The 20,323-nt window shown below is 42.2% G+C and overlaps 1 protein-coding gene across 4 annotated transcripts in view; it reads left to right on the top strand.

Annotated features, from left to right (window-relative positions):
• The window catches only part of LOC311138416 (solute carrier family 12 member 5-like), a gene marked incomplete at both ends in the record, with an annotated part of 278,124 nt that overhangs the window by 246,743 nt on the left and 11,058 nt on the right, over positions 1-20,323 (top strand). For 3 of the 4 annotated variants that reach the window (XM_084173094.1, XM_084173093.1, XM_084173095.1), the window contains 11 exons: positions 6,304-6,402; positions 6,892-7,011; positions 7,646-7,750; positions 10,372-10,540; positions 10,894-11,089; positions 11,496-11,665; positions 12,291-12,422; positions 12,733-12,840; positions 14,773-14,904; positions 19,501-19,703; positions 20,111-20,125. In XM_084173094.1, the coding sequence (XP_084029220.1) occupies positions 6,304-6,402; positions 6,892-7,011; positions 7,646-7,750; positions 10,372-10,540; positions 10,894-11,089; positions 11,496-11,665; positions 12,291-12,422; positions 12,733-12,840; positions 14,773-14,904; positions 19,501-19,703; positions 20,111-20,125 (1,449 nt within the window). Of the gene's footprint in view, positions 1-6,303; positions 6,403-6,891; positions 7,012-7,645; positions 7,751-10,371; positions 10,541-10,893; positions 11,090-11,495; positions 11,666-12,290; positions 12,423-12,732; positions 12,841-14,772; positions 14,905-19,467; positions 19,704-20,110; positions 20,126-20,323 lie in introns of all 4 variants that reach the window. The other variant, XM_084173092.1, reaches the window with a different exon arrangement.

Genomic DNA, 20,323 nt, shown 5'->3' with positions numbered 1-20,323 from the left:
CCAAACTCCACTATGGCCAAGACCAAAGAGCTGTCAAAGGACACCAGAAACACAATTGTAGACCTGCACCAGGCTGGGAAGACTGAATCGGCAATAGGTAAGCAGCTTGGTTTGAAGAAATCAACTGTGGGAGCAATTATTAGGAAATGGAAGACATACAAGACCACTGATAATCTCCCTCGATCTGGGGCTCCACGCAAGATCTCACCCCGTGGGGTAAAAATGATCACAAGAACGGTGAGCTAAAATCCCAGAACCACACGGGGGGACCTAGTGAATGACCTGCAGAGAGCTGGGACCAAAGTAACAAAGCCTACCATCAGTAACACACTACGCCGCCAGGGACTCAAATCCTGCAGTGCCAGACGTGTCCCCCTGCTTAAGCCAGTACATGTCCAGGCCCGTCTGAAGTTTGCTAGAGTGCATTTGGATGATCCAGAAGAGGATTGGGAGAATGTCATATGGTCAGGTGAAACCAAAATATAACTTTTTGGCAAAAACTCAACTCGTCGTGTTTGGACGACAAAGAATGCTGAGTTGCATCCAAAGAACAACATACCTACTGTGAAGCATGGGGGTGGAAACATCATGCTTTGGGGCTGTTTTCTGCAAAGGGACCAGGACGACTGATCCATGTAAAGGAAAGAATGAATGGGGCCATGTATCGTGAGATTTTGAGTGAAAACCTCCTTCCATCAGCAAGGGCATTGAAGATGAAACGTGGCTGGGTCTTTCAGCATGACAATGATCCCAAATACACCGCCCGGGCAACGAAGGAGTGGCTTCGTAAGAAGCATTTCAAGGTCCTGGAGTGGCCTAGCCAGTCTCCAGATCTCAACCCCATAGAAAATCTTTGGAGGGAGTTGAAAGTCTGTGTTGCCCAGCGACAGCCCCAAAACATCACTGCTCTAGAGGAGATCTGCATGGAGGAATGGGCCAAAATACCAGCAACAGTGTGTGAAAACCTTGTGAAGACTTACAGAAAACGTTTGACCTGTGTCAATTCCAACAAAGGGTATATAACAAAGTATTGAGAAACTTTTGTTATTGACCAAATACTTATTTTCCACCATAATTTCCAAATAAATTCATTAAAAATCCTACAATGTGATTTTCTGGATTTCTTTTTCTAATTTTGTCTGTCATAGTTGACGTGTACCTATGATGAAAATTACAGGCCTCTCTCATCTTTTTAAATGGGAGAACTTGCACAATTGGTGGCTGACTAAATACTTTTTTTCCCCACTGTACGTGCTGTAATAGCAATAGCCTGGGGCCGACGTTACGCCAAGAAACACTTACTTTGAGAAGGAAATTGAAAGTGACTTTCTTCTGGAAGCAAGTTACATGTTCCTCAGTACACAAACACACACACAACAATATAACAAGCCATACCGTGCAGTGCTGGGCCGCTCGCCCGCCTTTCTCCCTTCGGGAGGGTGATCAAAGACGGCCCGAAAGAGGCGAGCGAACTCTCCATAGTTGGCTCCTCCTTCACTCCAGACCGCGTTGGACCACTCCAGGGCTTTGGCCGAGAGGCAGGAGACGTGGGCGGACACCTTCTCCCGCTCCCTCGGTCAGGAAAGGTGAATCCCTCTGGGTGCTGAGGTGTGGGTGGCTGGATCCTGTAGCTCAGCTGGTCCTGAAGGGTCGGGTCCTCTCCCCTCTAGGTGTTGGACGACCTGGAGAACCCGATCCATCGCTTCGCTCAAGCTGGCTAGCATATTCGAATGCTCCCGGACCCGGTTCACGACTCCAGACATATTCCTGGTTCCTGCTGACTCCATGTATTCGGGTGTGTGATTCTGTAGCGGGTGATGTTGGACAGAGTCAGATGCAGGAGAATAAATTGCGGAATAAATGGTTTAATCAATAAACAGAGTTACGCAGCAAAGCGTAATACACACCAGTGCGGACAAACGGCGCACTGGGGAAAATAAGGCACACGGGTGAACAACCCAGCGAGACACAATATAATCGAGCTCCACCGAGCTATAATCCCCTCTAAAATAAATAAACACACACACAAAGACCAGGGGGCAGAGGGAACACTTATACAGGTATTGATGAGGGGATATGAACCAGGTGTGTGTAATAAACATGACAAAACAAATGGAATGAAGATATGAGGAGCGGCAGTGGCTAGAAGGCCGGTGACGATGAACGCCGAAGCCTGCCCGAACAAGGAGAGGCAGCTTCGGAGGAAGTCGTGACACTAACTCAGCACTTAACTATTACAAACTAATTTAAATTACAATTAATAGAGGTTAACTTACTTGTTTTTTGCTGTCCAGTTGCACCACAAGTGGGCATTTGATTTGCAAACTCATCACATATACCCTTACTGCTCTACAGAAACACAGCTAATGAAACAACAGTGCAGGACATGCACACTGAATTAAAAGGCAACTACACAAAAAAAAAATAATGTGTAACAAATTTCCCAGACCTCAAACGTTGTCCCCTGATGTGGTTTAACCATTGTTGTGAACACAGAAAATCAAATTTTATTGTTTTTCTATTTAAAAAAAGTGTGGAAAAAAGTGTGGGGAAACCAGATTTTGGTGGGGGGGAATCTTAAACCTGGAAAAACAAAACCGAGAAACAGAATTTGGGAAAAAATCTTTACCGATTTTACAAGGCCCTACCAACCTTTTTTGCTGATTGCACTTTAGAGAGTGTGTCATCCTGCAGCACAGCATTTTGGGGAAATTTGAGGTCAGGTCCAATATTCGCTATGCACCCAAGAGGGAAAGAGGTTGGGCCATCCTAGAAATGTTTTAGAGTAATATAATATAATATATACAATTTAGCAGACACTTTTATCCAAAGCGACTTACAGTCATTCATGCATACATGTTTACGTATGGGTGGTCCCGGGAATAAAACCCACTATGCTCTGCCAAGATGCATGACAAGTTTATAAATGTGAAGCCTAAATGTAATATGATTTATAAATCCTTTATTATGCGGTGCTTCTGCCACCCTTTATAGAACACAGGTTTATGTCATATTTGACATAATGGGTTATTTCAAATTTGACATTGGTGGTTATGTCACACAGTTATCCCACATTTATGAACCCTTTATAGAGCATGACATACGGTTATAGATGATTTGTGACACATTTATGTAATGTTTATGAAGACTTTATGAAGGCTTTATGAAGCCTTTATAAGCTGCATGTAATTTAAAGCGGGACCGTGATAAGTATAATTTTTGTCTTTATCTGTTGTGATCTAGTACAGTATTTTTGCTAGCTAGGGCCATCTACTTTAAGTGCTGCCTGTCTTACCAGTAGCCTACTTGGTGTGTGAAGTGCTGACTGCTCATAACTTGCGGATGATTGTTGACACATCAACAAGGATCAAGGGGCAGGGCAATTTGTGACTTGTTTTAGTAATCAGTGGCTGTATTGGAGGGTGGGGTGGTTTCACCTCTTCGGAAAGGATTCAGACCCCTTGATTTTTTCCACATTTTGTTAGGTTACAGCCTTATTCGAAAATTGATTAAATAGTTTTTTCCCCTCATCAATTTACACACAATACCTCATAATGACAAAGCAAAAACTGGTTTTTAGAAATGTTTGCTAATTTATTGAAAATAAAAAACGAAAATATCACATTTACATAAGTATTCAGACCCTTTACTCAGTACTTTGTTGAAGCACCTTTGGTAGCGATTACAGCCTTGAGTCTTCTTGGGTATGACACTACAAGCTTGGCACACCTGTATTTGGGGAGTGTCTCCCATTTTTCTCTGCAGATCCTCTCAAGCTCTGTCAGTTGGATGAGGGGCGTTGCTGCGCAGCTATTTTCAGGTCTCTCCAGAGATGTTAGATCGGGTTCAAGTCCGGGCTCTGGCTGGGCTACTCAAGGACATTCAGAGACTTGTCCCGAAGCCACTCCTGCGTTGTCTTGGCTGTGTGCTCAGGGTCGTTGTCCTGTTGGAAGGTGAACCTTTGCCCCAGTCTGAGGTCCTGAGCGCTCTGGAGCAGGTTTTCATCAAGGATCTCTCTGTACTTTGCTCCGTTCGTCTTTCCCGCTTTCCCTTTTCCGTTCGTCTTTCTTTGCTCCATTCGTCTCCCAGTCCCTGCCGCTGAAAAACATCCCCACATCATGATGCTGCCACCACCATGATTCACCTTAGGGATGGTGCCAGGTTTCCTCCAGACGTGACGCTTGGCATTCAGACCAAAGAGTTCAATCTTGGTTTCATCAGACCAGAGAATCTTGTTTCTCATGGTCTGAGAGTCTTTAGGTGTCTTTTGGCAAATTCCAAGCGGGCTGTCATGTGCCCTTTACTGAGGAGTGGCTTCCGTCTGGCCACTCTACCGTAAAGGCCTAATTGGTAGAGTGCTGCAGAGATGGATGTCCTTCTGGAAGTATCTCCCATCTCCACAGAGGAACTCAAAAGCTCTGTTAGAGTGACCATCGGGTTCTTGGTCACCTCCCTGACCAAGGCCCTGCTCCCCCAATTGCTCAGTTTGGCAAAGTCTTGGTGGTTCCAAACTTCTTCCATTTAAGAATGATGGAGGCCACTGTGTTCTTGGGGACCTTGAATGCTGCAGAAATCTTTTGGTACCCTTCCCCAGATCTGTGCCTCGACACAATACTGTCTCGGAGCTCTACGGACAATTATTTTGACCTCATGGCTTGGTTTTTGCTCTGACATTCACTGTCAACTGTGGGACCTTATAGACAGGTGTGTCCTTTCCAAATCATGTCCAATCAATTGAATTTACCACAAGTGGACTCCAATCAAGTTGTAGAAACATCTCAAGGATGATCAATGGAAACAGGATGAACCTGAGCTCAATTTTGAGTCACATAGCAATGGGTCTGAATACGTATGTAAATAAGGTATTTCAGTTTTTTATTTGGAATAAATAGCAACAATAAAAAAAAATTTTTTTGCTTTGTTATTGTGGGGTATTGTGTTTAGATTGATGGGGGGGGGGGGGTACAATTTAATCCATTTTAGAATAAGGCTGTAACGTAACAAAATGTGGAAAAAGTCAAGGGGTCTGCATACTTTCCGAATGCACTGTATAACCAGCTTCTCAGGCTCCATCTTACTACTGGTGTCCCCCAGGGCTCGGTTCTAGGTCCTCTCCTCTTCTCTCTATACACCAAGTCACTCTGCTCCAGCATATCCTCACATGGTCTCTCCTATCATTTTCTCCTTCCCCCCTTCTGACACCCAGGTGGCGACACGCATCTCTGCGTGCCTGGCAGATATCTCAACTTGGATGTCGGCCCACCACCTCAAGCTCAACCTCAACAAGATGGAGTTGCTCTTCCTCCCGGGGAAGGCCTGCCCACTCAAAGACCTCTCCATCACGGTTGACATCCACAATTTCGCCCTCCGAGAGTGCAAAGAACCTTGGCGTGACCCAGGACAACACCCTGTTGTTCTCTGCATACATCAAAGCAGTGAATCGCTCCTGCAGGTTCATGCTCTACAAGATCCGTAGAGTACGACCTTACCTCACACAGGAAGCGGTGCAGGTCCTAATCCAGGCACTTGTCATCTCCCGTCTGGACTACTGCAACTCGCTGTTGGCTGGGCTCCCCGCTTGTGCCATCAAACCGTGCAATTTAACCAGAACGCTGCAGCCCGCCTGGTTTTCAACCTTCCCAAGCTCTCCCATGTCACCCCGCTCCTCCGCACACTCCACTGGCTTCCAGTCAAAGCTCGCATCAACTACAAGACCATGGTGCTTGCCTACGGAACAGCAAGAGGAACTGCCCCTCCCTACCTTCAGGCTATGCTCAAACCCTACATCACAACCCGAGCACTCCGTTCTGCCACCTCTGGTCTCTAGGCCCTCCCACTCAGTCCAGTCCAAGCTCTTCTCTGTCCTGGCACCCCAATGGTGGAAGCAGCTTACCTTTGAAGCTAGGAAAGCAGTCCCTGCCCATCTTCCGAAAGCACCGGAAACCCTACCTCTTCAGAGTATCTTAAATAATCCCCCCAAACAAATAGAGAGAAATAAGCTTTTTGGGCATATGTACAATTTCTGGTATCTTTGATTTCAGCTCATGAAACATGGGACCAGAACTTTACATGTTGCGTTTATATTTTTGTTCATAATACTTAACGTAATACCATGATTTACTATAGTATTAACATCTGAGAATGGTTTTTATTTGGTTAAAAGCTTATAAGCAGTTTATAAGCAAGTAATTGGTGCCTTATAGACATACAACATGTTTCCAAATAAACAGAAATGGTATGTAAGCCACATTGCTGTCTCTCTCGCTTTTTGCCATGGCTGAAGGCTTTGTTTCTGTTGTGTAGGTTCTTTTTGATGTGCTACATGTTTGTGAACCTGGCCTGTGCCTTGCAAACCCTCCTGAGGACGCCTAACTGGAGGCCACGCTTCAAGTTCTATCACTGGTGAGTCCCACAAAATCCCATCAAAGGAACGCATCCTGAGAGATGATACAAGGGCCTTGAATGTGTGTGTGTGTGTGCGTGCACGCACGTCTCACCTCCAGTTCTTGGTGTGCGCCGGCCCTTCGTCCAGCCTCGTCAGACTGTATCGGGTGGCGCTGAGAGAAATGTGAGTTCTTTCTCTCAGCGCTGCCTGATATGCACTGATGAGGCTGAAGGAGGGGCTGGCTCACACCAAGAACTGGAGGTGAGATGCGCACACACACACACTCACACACATACAAGCGTGCATGTGTTTTTATACTGTTTAATGTACAGTATATATATTGTATGTACTGTATGTCTGCATGTGTGTGTGTGTGTGCGTGTGTGTGTGTGTGTGTGTGTGTGTGTGTGTGTGTGTGTGTGTGTGTGTGTGTGTGTGTGTGTGTGTGTGTGTGTGCATTCTGTACGTGTGTATCTAATCCTTTCTCTGTTTGTGTCTCTTTACAGGGCCCTGTCCTTCCTGGGCATGAGTCTGTGTCTATCACTCATGTTCATCTGTTCCTGGTTCTACGCCATCGTTGCCATGGTGATCGCTGGCAGTATCTACAAGTATATCGAGTTCCACGGGTGAGTGTAGCGCGACCCCTGAGACAGATTGGATTCGCTGGCTGTGTGTGTGTGTGTGTGTGTGTCTGTGTATTGGGAGGGGAATTAAAAATCCTATCAACCATCATTCAGTCAGGCCAGTTAAAGGGGAAATGTGTTGATTGGGGTTTCCACTGTTTGGACAGTTTAGTGTTATGGCTTGTTGTGCTGAGACAATGGCTTGGGTTGCAATTACATGACTTGATGGTAAAGCTGGTTGAAAACAGAGCTTGGCTAACAACGACTTAGCATTCTGTCTATGGGAAGAGAGGCTTTAAAGCGGTACAAGGGACTTTTGCAGCGATGCCTCCCAGGCTGATTTTTAAACAACTTTTTTAAGCGACGATTTTTAAAGACCCATGCTCACACAATTCTTATGACTCCCTAAACTGATAGCCTACCGGACGGTGAAAATAGTTTTGACATTTAGATGTGTTAGAAGCCTGTGCAGTTAATTGAATAACAATGTTATAATATTGTCATTTTAATTTGTAATAGACATGTAATAACACATAGGCCTAGTTATTAGACTTTTAATGGTGTAATAATCACTATGTAATACCATTAGTTGTGACATGATTGAATGATATAACCTTGGTGTGTGATTGTGTGACAGGGCGGAGAAAGAGTGGGGTGATGGGATACGAGGCATTTCTCTCAGCGCCGCCCGATATGCTCTGATGAGGCTGGACGAGGGGCCGGCGCACACCAAAAACTGGAGGTGAGACGTGCACACACAAACACACACAAACACACACAAACACACACACAAACACACACACAGTGTACCAGACCTGGGTTCAAATCAGGGGTTGGAACTGCTTCAGGAAACAGAACTGAAAAACGAAAAATAATGACATTTTCAGAGGAACCAGAACTGGGAATGAAAGTGATCTCTAGTGTTCCGGAACATAACCGTTATTTTCAAATATTGAGAACTGGTTAATAATGTTATTTTCAGTTCCACAAATATTCCTAATGTCTAGTATATAATTCTGTAATTCGGTGAAGTTATAATGCTAGTAATAGCCTAAACACATTCCAATTCACGTCATGCCATGATGTTCAGCGTCTTAAACCAAGCCCCCTCCATGTCCACACCTCTCTCTTGCTCTCTCCCTACCCGTGAAATTTCAGTCGCATCTCGCGCCTGCACTTAGTTGACCAATCAACCATCTTACCCGTTCCACAGCAAGCTTCTCTATCGGCACTAATTGGGGGAGTAAATGAATGAGCTAAATGTAAAAACATGGTTGATTTTACAGGTAAAAAGATGAACGAAAAGGAACTATATGAACCATTCCATATTTTTTGTTCGAACCGGTTCAGAATTTTATTTTCTGGTTGGAACACCAGAATGGAAGAAAATAAATAGGGGTTCTGCTCGGAACGGAACAAGTGGACATTATTTATGTTCCAACTAGGGTTGCAAAGCTACCGATACTTTAAGTATAAGTTACCGGAATTTTCAGTAATTTTGGTAATTAATAGAAAATCTATGGCAATCTATCGCGACTTTGGTCATTTATACTTGAATAACTTTTTTTTTTAATGATTCATATATAGTATTAATGTATTATATCTGTGTACATATTGTCCATGAGGTTCTAGTACATTTTTTTATTTTTTTATTTAACCTTTATTTAACCAGTTGAGAACAAGTTCTCATTTACAACTGCGACATGGCCAAGATAAAGCAAAGATAGACCACATGGTTCAAGAGAAAACAGCCTTATTAATGGAAAAAGCATCTAACCAACAATGGCATTTTTTTTATTAACTCTGCAACCCTTCCAACTATTGACATTTTTCACAACTGCCAGCAGTTTGATGCTAAAACATTGACAACAAATACATATTGACATAGTAAAATAAAGAAACGTTTGTAAAAAAAATATTTAAAGGATATTTCATGCTGAAAACTTCATATTAAACACCAATGGTATTCGCTAAGTTGATGGTTTATACACTGTGTGTGCAAAACATTAGGAACACCTGCTCTGAAGTACCCATAAGGGCCACTAGATGTCTTGTGACAGATTACATAAAATCCTTGAAAGAAACCAAACTTCTAGTAGTTTACTGGCAAACTTAGAAAGTTTCCAGTAGTATACCCTCCCTTTGCAACCCTAGTTCCAACTCCTGGTTCAAATACTTGTGTATTTGAATATCTGGTATTTAAAATACTTTTTTCTGTATATTTGAGTATTTTCAAATACACAGCCCAAAACAAATACTTTTATTTTTGTATTTGAATTGTTATAAAAATATAAATAAAGTATACTAAATTGTATTTGAAAGTATTTTCAAATATTTTCCTGGAAGACTATTTGAAACCAAAAATATTTCTAATTCCCTCAAATACTTTACATCCCATATCTTCACCAACTACTGATCCTCTGAAATTCTGGAAGACACAAATACCCAACACTGAACAGAGTTGCTGCTGAGTACCTGCATGTCCCAGCATCCTCTGCAGCTGTGGCGCGGCTTTTCAGCATTGGAGGGCTTATCTTCAGACCAGATCACTACACAAACCCTGATGTTTTTTAAATGTAACATGGCATCTTGTCCTCTTTCATGAGACACCAATGTAAAGTAAGGGCTGTATATTGTGATTTAAAAAGTGAAATAAGACCTATTTTCAAATACATACCAAATAACAATACATACTAAATTACAATATTTATTTGAAAATACTGTCTTTCAAATACTTCCAACAATATGTATTTGAATTAATGGTAAACACATGACAATACTTTCCAAATAGTGTTTTCAAATACATTCCAATATTCAACTACTTGTTTTTTCAAATGAAGCTTATCTGAATATTTGTTTTGAAATTTCATAAAAAGTCATTGAAATACCTGAAATAGTATTTTAACCCAGGTCTGCAGTGTACGCAGATAAAACCACATAAATAACTACACAGGCCATTTTGTGTCACCTATCTAATAAACATGGAAATGAACGACATGTCTGTGCATGTGTAGCATTCCATTTAAATTATTTTAATAAATTTTGAGCTACTGTCATGTAACAGACAATAATAATTTTTTGAACATACTCGTGATAACCTCAGTGCACTCTTCCTTGCTTTTCTCTCTCTTTATTTCACTTGTTCTCTACCTTTCTATCTTTCAAATCTCTGTGCTACACTTTAAATTCAACTGAAAATGCTTTACTGGAATGACAGAAGTATACGTATTTGTTTTGCAACACGTTAAAACCCTTCCTCCTATTCCTTCCTTCCTTCCTTCCTTCCTTCCTTCCTTCCTTCCTTCCTTCCTTCCTTCCTTCCTTCCTTCTTTTCCTTCTGCAACTCCCTCTGTCTCCCTCCAGGCCTCAGCTGCTGGTGTTGGTCAGTACGGATGTGGAGCAGAATGTGGAGCAGCCTCGCCTGCTCTCGCTGACCAACCAGCTGAAAGCGGGCAAAGGGCTGACCATCGTGGGCACTGCCTTGGCAGGCACCTACCTGGAGAACCACCCCCAGGCCCAGCGAGCAGAGCAGGTTAGATACCAGGCAGATCCCATGGCATCCCACTGCATATCACACAAACAGCACTACTCTCCGATCTGGACTGCTTTAGACTTGATCCTGTGACTCTGTTCCAATATCCACACTTAAAAAACTTTAAATGAAGCTGTACCTAAAATCAGTGTTACCACCGTCCATTTCACCCTTCAATTGCTGGGCAAGTTGTTGACCCTTATTGCCCTCTGTGGCTTAGTTGGTTCCCTTACACTGCTCTCTCTCTCTCTCTCTCTCTCTCTCTCATCCCCTCTCTACTCACCCTCCCCCTCTCCCTCCCTCTCTCTTCCGCCCTTCATTCTCTCTCTCATCCCCGCCCCCTTCCCCTCCAGTCTCTGCGTAAGCTGATGGAGACAGAGAAGGTGAAGGGCTTCTGCCAGGTCACCATCTCATCCAACATGCGCGACGCCACCTCCCATCTGCTCCAGGCCAGTGGACTGGGCGGTCTCATGCACAACACGGTCCTGGTCAGCTGGCCGCGCAACTGGAAGCAGGCTGACGACCACCAGACCTGGAGGGACTTCATCGGTGGGTCACAGAGGGGGTCAAGGGTGGATGGTCAAGTAGGATGGGGGGGGTAAAAGGAGAGGTAGGAAAAACAAACACGTTATTTATCTAGGTTATTACTGTCTTATTACCATGTTACCCTTCTAAGTAAATTCAGGTCAATTTTGCACCGTACAATGAAGAATCAGATCTGTCGGTTGAACTTCAAATCAGGATCTTTGGGGGAGGTTGTAGACATATCATTAACGATCATCTTTATGTTTTGTTTTTTTGTACACAAGATCATCACTTTAATCCATATTCTACCTATACAGGATGTTACATGAACTATCGGATCTTCACAAGATCTTCCATAAAGGTTATTGAGTGATCATCAGACTCATATTAGATGAACTCCCCCCTCTTCCCTCTCTGTCCTGTCCTGTAGAGCTGGTTCGGGAGACCACAGCCGCCCACCTGGCCCTGCTGGTGCCCAAGAACATCGCTGCCTTCCCGTCCAATGGAGAGCGCTTCTCAGAGGGCCACATTGATGTGTGGTGGATTGTCCATGATGGAGGCATGCTGATGCTGCTGCCTTTCCTTCTGCGCCAGCACAAGGTAGGCTGCCCACCACACGCCCTCCCTGAGACATGGGTCACATTGCATTGGCCATGTTTTATATAGACATTATTAAAGTCTATTTATAAACTGGGTGGTTCGAGCCCTGAATGCTGATTGGCTGACAGCCGTGGTACATCAGACCGTATACATGTATTTTTACTGCTCTAATTACGTTGGTAACCAGTTTATAATAGCAATAAGGCACCTTGGGGGTTTGTGATATATGGCCAATATACCACGGCTAAGGGCTGTGTCCAGGCACTCCGCATTGCGTCGTGCATAAGAACAGTCCATAGCTGTGGTATATTGGCCATATACCACACCCCCTCGGGCCTTATTGCTTAAATATATAACTAGTCATGCACTCAGTTTTATAGTAAGGTGCAATGTACATTTTTTACTATAGTGCAGGGCATTCGTACAATCAGTTTGTTAACTAATCAATACGCATGCTATGGCAGTTTCTATACATTGTCATGAAGGTTCTAACCGGAATACTGTATGACAGGTTATAGATGAGCAGGTTACAATGGTATTTCCTACCGACAGGTGTGGAGGAAGTGCAGATTGCTGTATAACAGGTTATAGATGAGCAGGTTACACTGGTCTTTTCTACTAATAGGTGTGGAGGAAGTGCAGGATGCGCATCTTCACCGTGGCCCAGATGGACGACAACAGCATCCAGATGAAGAAAGACCTGACCACCTTCCTGTACCACCTGCGTATCGATGCCGAGGTTGAAGTGGTGGAAATGGTTAGACTCCATGTCTGTCTATGACCGTTTCAGATTAAAGATACACTATGGGAGTTTACGTGTTAATTGTTGACTCAAAATGTTGTCTTGAATATTGGCTGTATGGATCATATGACATAGTTGATATAATATGAATCATCATTGTATTATGTATGGAGGTGTGTTAGCTGTCTCCCATGTTCCTTGCGGTGCTGCTGTCCATCCAGTAGACTGATGACACCAAACACAAAGTTGTCCATATGACATCCATAGGACACCTGGTGTATCTGGCCATCCTCAATACACTAACCCAGGCCTTCTCCTCTCTCAGCACGACAGCGACATCTCAGCCTACACCTATGAGAAGACCCTGGTGATGGAACAGCGATCGCAGATCCTAAAACAGATCAACCTGACCAAGACCGAGCGAGAGAGAGAGGTAGGGTTGCAAAGTTACCGGTAATTTACCAAAGTTACCGGAATTGTTGGTAATCTATGGCAATCTATGGTCATTTCAAAAAGTGTATTCATGATATAGTATTCATTTTTAATATCTGTGTCCATATTGTCCATGAGTTTATAGTGGTTAGACCATATGGTTCAAGAGAACATAGACTAATGAAAAAAGCATCTAATCAACAATGGTATTATTTTCTATTAACTCTGCAACACTTCAAACAATTGACTTTTTTTCACAACTGCCACCAGTTTGGCAACAAAACATTTACAACAAAGACATATTGACATAGTCAAATAAATAAAAGTGTGTAAAAAATAAATAAAGGTTATTTCATGCTGAAACCCTCATATTAAACACCAATGGTATTCACTAAGTTGATGGTTTATATTTAGGATAATGTTTTACAGCTTTGTCATTCTATATACAGTACCAGTCAAAAGTTTGGACACACTTACTCATTCAAGGGTTTTTCTTTATTTTTACTATTTTCTACATTGTAGAATAATAGTGAAGACATCAAAACTATGAAATAACACATATGGAATCATGTAGTAACAAAAAAGTGTTAAACAAATCAAAATATAGTTTCTCTTTGCTTATTTGAGCTGTTCTTGCCATAATATGGACTTTGTCTTTTACCAAATAGGGCTATCTTCTGATATACCAACCCTACCTTGTCACAACACAACTGATTGGCTCAAACACATTAAGAAGGAAAGAAATTCCACAAATTAACTTTTAACAAGGCACACCTGTTAATTGAAACGCATTCCAGGTGACTACCTCATGAAGCTGGTTGAGAGAATGCCAAGAGTGTGCAAAGCTGTCATTAAGGCAAAGGGTGGCTATATATTTTGATTTGTTTAACACTTTTTTGGTTACTACATGATTCCATATGTGTTATTTCATAGTTTTGATGTCTTCACTATTATTCTACAATGTAGAAAATAGTAAAAATAAAGAAAAACCCTTGAATTAGTAGGTGTGTCCAAACTGTTGACTGGTACTGTATATACAGTATATATATATATATATATATATATATATATATATATATATATATATATATATATATTTTATCATCTTATTTGATTATTTGATATATATATTTTACATGTGATAAGGCCACACAGAGGGCCAGAGACAGTTACAGACACCTGTGATAATCTGAAGTATCAAAAAGGGCCACTAGATGTCTTGTGATAAACAACATAGAATCCTTGAAAGTTACCAGAATTCTGGTAGTTTACTTGTAATATACCCTCCCTTTGCAACCCTAGAGAGAGGTACCGCTTTACACAGAATTACTAGAATGGGCTAATTCTTTTTTTATTTAATTTTTTACATTTATCATGCCACTACTGCACGTTACACTCTGCAACACATCAATGAACCATGTCTGAAAAGTCGCTTTGGTTTCATAAAGTGAAAAACAAACAAGATATTGATCATGTTGTAATGACATTAGCACTCCTCAATGCTTCATGTAGCCTGGAGACTGTAAAGCCAGTGTGTGTACATCCAATATGTTTCCTGATGCTGGGTAAACCAATCAAGACAGAAGAACATAAAGAATGCATCGCACAGTATTGCTGCACCCAAAAGTGATTGAATTGTCTACATTCACAGACAATGTTCTGAAAACGTAAATGTTCATATCCTTGTTTTTTCTCCATGTAGACAATACCAAACAAAATATGAATCATGTTGTGATGATATTAGCACTCCTATGTCTGATTCACACTATAGGGCTGACCCGAACTGAACTGTGCTGGCTTGCATATTTTATTTTCTCCTAGCAACTACGATGGATGCGAAACCAGGCCAGCCCAGTACAGCTTGGCATGGCTCAGTTCAGTTTGGCTCAGTAGTGTGAAATGCTTTATTCAGCTCTTTGTCTTCCTTCCGCAGATCCAGAGCATCACAGACTCATCCCGCGGATCCATCCGGCGCAAGAACCCGGCGGCTGCGACCACCCAGCTGAGTGTGACCGAGGAACAGCCCGGTGCGAGCAGCAAGGAGGAGGAGAAACCCGAGGAGGAGGTTGGTGCTGTTACTGTCCGGTCAACTGAGCCACATTCACTCTAACCAGGGAGTATAATTAAGAATTAATGCTACGAGGCCAGCGCTGGCAAAGACTTGAAAGCAGAGCAGTCAATTGAGTTGTGAGGGGTTGTGATGTGACTGTGAACTGCTGATGTACAAACATTAGGAGATCAGTGGTTTTGACCCTGGGGTGGTGGCTTTTCAGACTTCCTTACTTTTTTATGCTGTGAGGATAATTGCGGTCAGGCATGGTCAAGGAATGGTCAGGAATGATTAAAGGACTGGGGTTGTGAACCGCTGGTGTTGACATTGGGAGGTCAGTGGTTTTCACCCTTAGGTGGTGGTTTTTCAGACTTCCAACTCGTTCTACAAGTGGGGTTTTATGGTTTGAGGACAGTTGCAGTCAGGCACAGTCCAGGAATGAATGGTTAAGGGGTTGGGGTTGTGAACCGCTGGTGTTGACATTAAGAGGTCCGTTTTTTTACACTTCCAACCCACTCTACCAGTGGGTTATTTATGTGTATTTTCTTTGCGGTCAGGCACAGTCAGGGAATGGTTAAGGGGTAAGGGAAGACTCACACAGGCTCTCGACTGGTCACAGTGTTTCTTGCAAATTATTGGATACCAGGATTTTTTTCATTTAACCTTTATTTTATCAGGGAGTCATACTGAGACCAAGGTCTATTTTACAGATGAGCCCTGAATTACAGAATTTACTGAAAATACACCCATCAAAATATGCATCCAAAATGGAAGCAGAAAGAAAAACACAGTCATAAAAAACTAACACATTCATCAGTAATAAGGTCCTCAATCAGCTTTCTGAATTGCACTAGAGGCACCAGAACATAACATTTAAGAACATTTTGAAGATTGTTCCACAAATAAGGTGCAAGAAAATTAAAAGCTGATTTACCTAACTCAGGAGAGACCACAGGAATTTCCAGAGTTAGCCATCCCTGAGACTGGGTGTGGTAACTCGTATGTCTAAAGATTAGTAATGATGTTCGGTACAGGGAGACTTTTGGTAAAAGGGCTTTATAGATGAAAACATAGCAATGTATCAACCTATGTGACATCAAAGAGGCCCAACTAACTTTCTGGTAGAGAATGCAGTGATGAGTACAAAAATTGTCACCTGTAATAAAGCACAGTGCGTTATGGTAAACTGCATCTAACGGCTTTAATGAAGTGGCTGCTGCGTTCATATAGGATCTAGGAACGTCGACTGAATAATCTGCTTTCTACTATTTAGCGAGAGGCATGACCTATTTCTATAGAAGAAGCCCATTTTTATTCTCAGCTTCTTAACTAACTCATCAATATGCTTTTTAAAAGACAGTTTTTCATCTATCCAGATGCCCAGATATTTGTAAGCAGGGACACGATCAATATGGACACCATCCAAAGAACATATGCTTAAATCATCAGAATTATTTTTATGCGCTCTAGAGAACAACATATACTTAGTGTTACCTGCATTCAATACTAATTTCAGGTCAATTCAGTTTTTCTGTAATACAATGATGGCAGACTGTCATTCAGATAGAGCCTGGTCAACCGTGGGGCAATAGCATACACAACAGTATCATCAGCATACAAGTGCAGATTATTATTATTTATTTTACATTCAAGTCGATATTATTAATGTAAACAGTAAAAAGTACAGGATCGACCCCTGTGGGACACCTTTCGTAATATCCAGGAAACCTGATTTAACACCATCAGTAGATATACATTGAGTTCTATCTGTCAAGTAATTTTTTTTACCAGTTGCATGCGGCCTTGTCTAGGCCAATTTAGGAAAGCCTCTGAATTAGCAGTAAGTGATCAACAGTACCGAAAGCCTTTGACAGGTCAATGAAGAGGGCAGCACAATGTTGCCTTTTATCCATAAAGTTAACCACAGAATTTATAACTAGGGATGCAGTAGAAATAGTGCTATGACCTGGTCTAAAACCCGACTGATCTACAGTACCTGTCAAAAGTTTGGACACACCTATTCAATGGTTTTTCTTTATTTTTTTATATTTTATACATTGTAAAATAATAGTGAAAACATCAAAACTATTAAATAACACATATGGAATCATGTAGTAACCAAAAAGTTATACAGTTGAAGTCGGAAGTTTACATACACCTTAGCCAAATACATTTAAACTCAGTTTTTCACAATTCCTGACATTTAATCCTAGTAAAAATTCCCTGTCTTAGGTCAGTGTCAAGGCCGGGCGTAGGTGTGGTGTGGAATCAATTGCAGGATGCAGATGCAAGTCCAAAAACACTTTAATAAAGTCCACAGAAACAACGGCTAAAAACAGAGCCGGTTGAACAAGGGAAAAATAAACGCACTCAGCGTAAAAGTACAACAAACGCACAACGTGCGGACTCTACAAATAACATAGAGCACAAACTGACTGGCACCACCTGCTGACATAGAACAACTACACACAACCACAAGACAGAAACAACGAGAACTTAAAGGACACATAATCAAGACGAAATTAGCAAACAGGTGTAACAAATCAGACCAAACCAAACACACACAGACACAACGAACGGTGGCAGCTAGTACTCCGGGGACGACGACCGCCGAAGCCTGCCCGAACAAGGAGAAGGAGCAGCCTCGGCCGAAACCGTGACAGTCAGTTAGGATCACCACTTTATTTTAAGAATGTGAAATGTCAGAATAATAGTAGAGAGAATGATTTATTTCAGCTTTTATTTATTTCATCACATTCCCAGTGGGTCAGAAGTTTACATACACTCAATTAGTATTTAGTAGCATTGCCTTTAAATTGTTTAACTTGGGTCAAATGTTTCGGGTAGCCTTCTACAAGCTTCCCACAATAAGTTGGGTAAATTTTGGCCCATTCCTCCTGACAGAACTGGTGTAACTGAGTCAGGTTTGTAGGCCTCCTTGCTCGCACATGCTTTTTCAGTTCTGCCCACAAATATTCTATAGGATTGAGGTCAGGGCTTTGTGATGGCCACTCCAATACCTTGACTTTGTTGTCCTTAAGCCATTTTGCCACAACTTTGGAAGTATGCTTGGGGTCATTGTCCATTTGGAAGACCCATTTGCCACCAAGCTTTAACTTCCTGACTGATGTCTTGAGATGTTGCTTCAATATATCCACATCATTTTGCTTCCTCATGATGCCATCTATTTTGTGAAGTGCACCAGTCCCTCCTGCAGCAAAGCACCCCCACAGCATGATGCTGCCACCCTCGTGCTACACGGTTGGGATGGTGTTCTTCGGCTTGCAAGCAACCCCCTTTTTCCTCCAAACATAACGATGGTCATTATTGCCAAACAGTTCTATTTTTGTTTCATCAGACCAGAGGACATTTCTCCAAAAAGTATGATCTTTGTCCCCATGTGCAGTTGCAAACCATAGTCTGGCTTTTTTATGGCAGTTTTGGAGCAGTGGCTTCTTCCTTGCTGAGTGGCCTTTCAGGTTATGTCGATATAGGACTCGTTTTACTGTGGATATAGATACTTTTGTACCGGTTTCCTCCAGCATCTTCACAAGGTCCTTTGCTGTTGTTCTGGGATTGATTTGCACTTTTCGTACCAAAGTACGTTCATCTCTACGAGACAGAACGCATCTCCTTCCTGAGCGGTATGACGGCTGTGTGGTCCCATGGTGTTTATACTTGCATACTATTGTTTGTACAGATGAACGTGGTACCTTCAGGCGTTTGGAAATTGCTCCCAAGGATGAACCAGTCTTGTGGAGGTCTACAATTGTTTTTCTGAGGTCTTGGCTGATTTCTTTTGATTTTCCCATGATGTCAAGCAAAGAGGCACTGAGTTTGAAGGTAGGCCTTGAAATACATCCGCAGGTACACCTCCAATTGACTCAAATGATGTCGATTAGCCTATCAGAAGCTTCTAAAGCCATGACATCATTTTCTGGAATTTTCCAAGCTATTTAAAGGCACAGTCAACTTAGTGTATGTAAACTTCTGACCCACTGGAATTGTGATACAGTGAATTATAAGTGAAATAATCTGTCTGTAAACAATTGTTGGAAAAATTACTTGTGTCATGCACAAAGTAGATGTCCTAACCGAAACTATAGTTTGTTAACATGAAATTTGTGGAGTGGTTGAAAAACAAGTATTAATGACTCCAACCTAAGTGTATGTAAACTTCCGACTTCAACTGTATATTCTGGTTTATGGATACATCTACAACCAGGAGTTCAAATATTTAAAGATTGGGACGCCATTAAATTTGATTTTACATATATGGCCACTCCCCCTCCTTTCTGTAATCTGTCACATCTAAACACATTATAATCATTTACATCAATGTCTTTATCAGAGACAGAACCATTTAACCATGTTTCCGAGAGAACCAGAATGTCAGGACATGAGTCCTGGACCCAAATGTCAATTGTGTCAATATTTGTAACCATTTAGGTGCATTAGCCCAAGCCCCTTACGAAATGTAAAGTTAGAGGGAGTATTAAGATAATAATAATTCCCATAAGAGCTAACAGGCATAGGGTCATCTGCCTTGTCTCTCCCCACCCTGTCTCGTGATCTCAGTCTGTCTCTGTCGCTGTGTCCCCTCCCCCTCAGGTCCAGCTCATCCATGACAGCACCACCCCGGCCAGTCCCGCCACCCCGGCTACCCCCCTGACCCCGGCCAACGAGGGGGGTGCCCAGACCCCAGGGTCGGCCCAGGTCCAGATGACCTGGACGGAAAAGGCTGATGGTGAGCCGGCCAAGCCGCCTGGCGCCTCCACCCCGGAGGGCATCAAAGACATCTTCAACATGAAGCCGTGAGTGTGGTTTGGCAAAACTGGTTTATGAGCCCTGATGAAGACCTGAGTGGTCAAAACGTTGTCAATAGTATGCAAAGTCTCTTTTCACTTAAAAAAAAAAAAAACTGGTATACTCCCATGTTGGAACCAAAAGTTATTGAAGAGTAACATTCTGATTGGCATTCTTCTTGTCTTGGGACTTTTGGTGTCAAAATGGCGGATGTTGAAATTCAACATCTTAATAAAGGGATAGTTCACTCCAAAACTATATTTTAGTATTTTGTTCATTAATCCACTGTTAATACAATCCCATGTCAGCAGTGAAGTTTTAAAAAAGAGCACTTTCAATACAGAGAAAAAACTGTGATGATGCATTTTGCATTCTCACTTTTAATCTTGTGTTTCTCTCCCTTGTCATGCTGCAGTGAGTGGGAAAACCTGTAAGTATTTCTGTGGCTCAAACATTGGTGGAGCTTACATGAAACAGTGGTCTGGAAAAAATAGTAATTTTGTGGAAAGAGTGTTTTTTAATATATATTTCATCAAGGATTCCATGGACCAAGTCAGCATAGCAAAGGTTGATTATGTCTTGAGTGTTCTGAATAGAAAAGTCGATGCTTGAGTGAAGGACTTAATGA

This window comes from Coregonus lavaretus, assembly GCF_964263955.1.
Source record: "Coregonus lavaretus genome assembly, chromosome: 12".
Taxonomy (NCBI): Eukaryota; Metazoa; Chordata; class Actinopteri; order Salmoniformes; family Salmonidae; genus Coregonus; species Coregonus lavaretus.
This window is presented reverse-complemented; position numbering and strand designations above follow the sequence as displayed.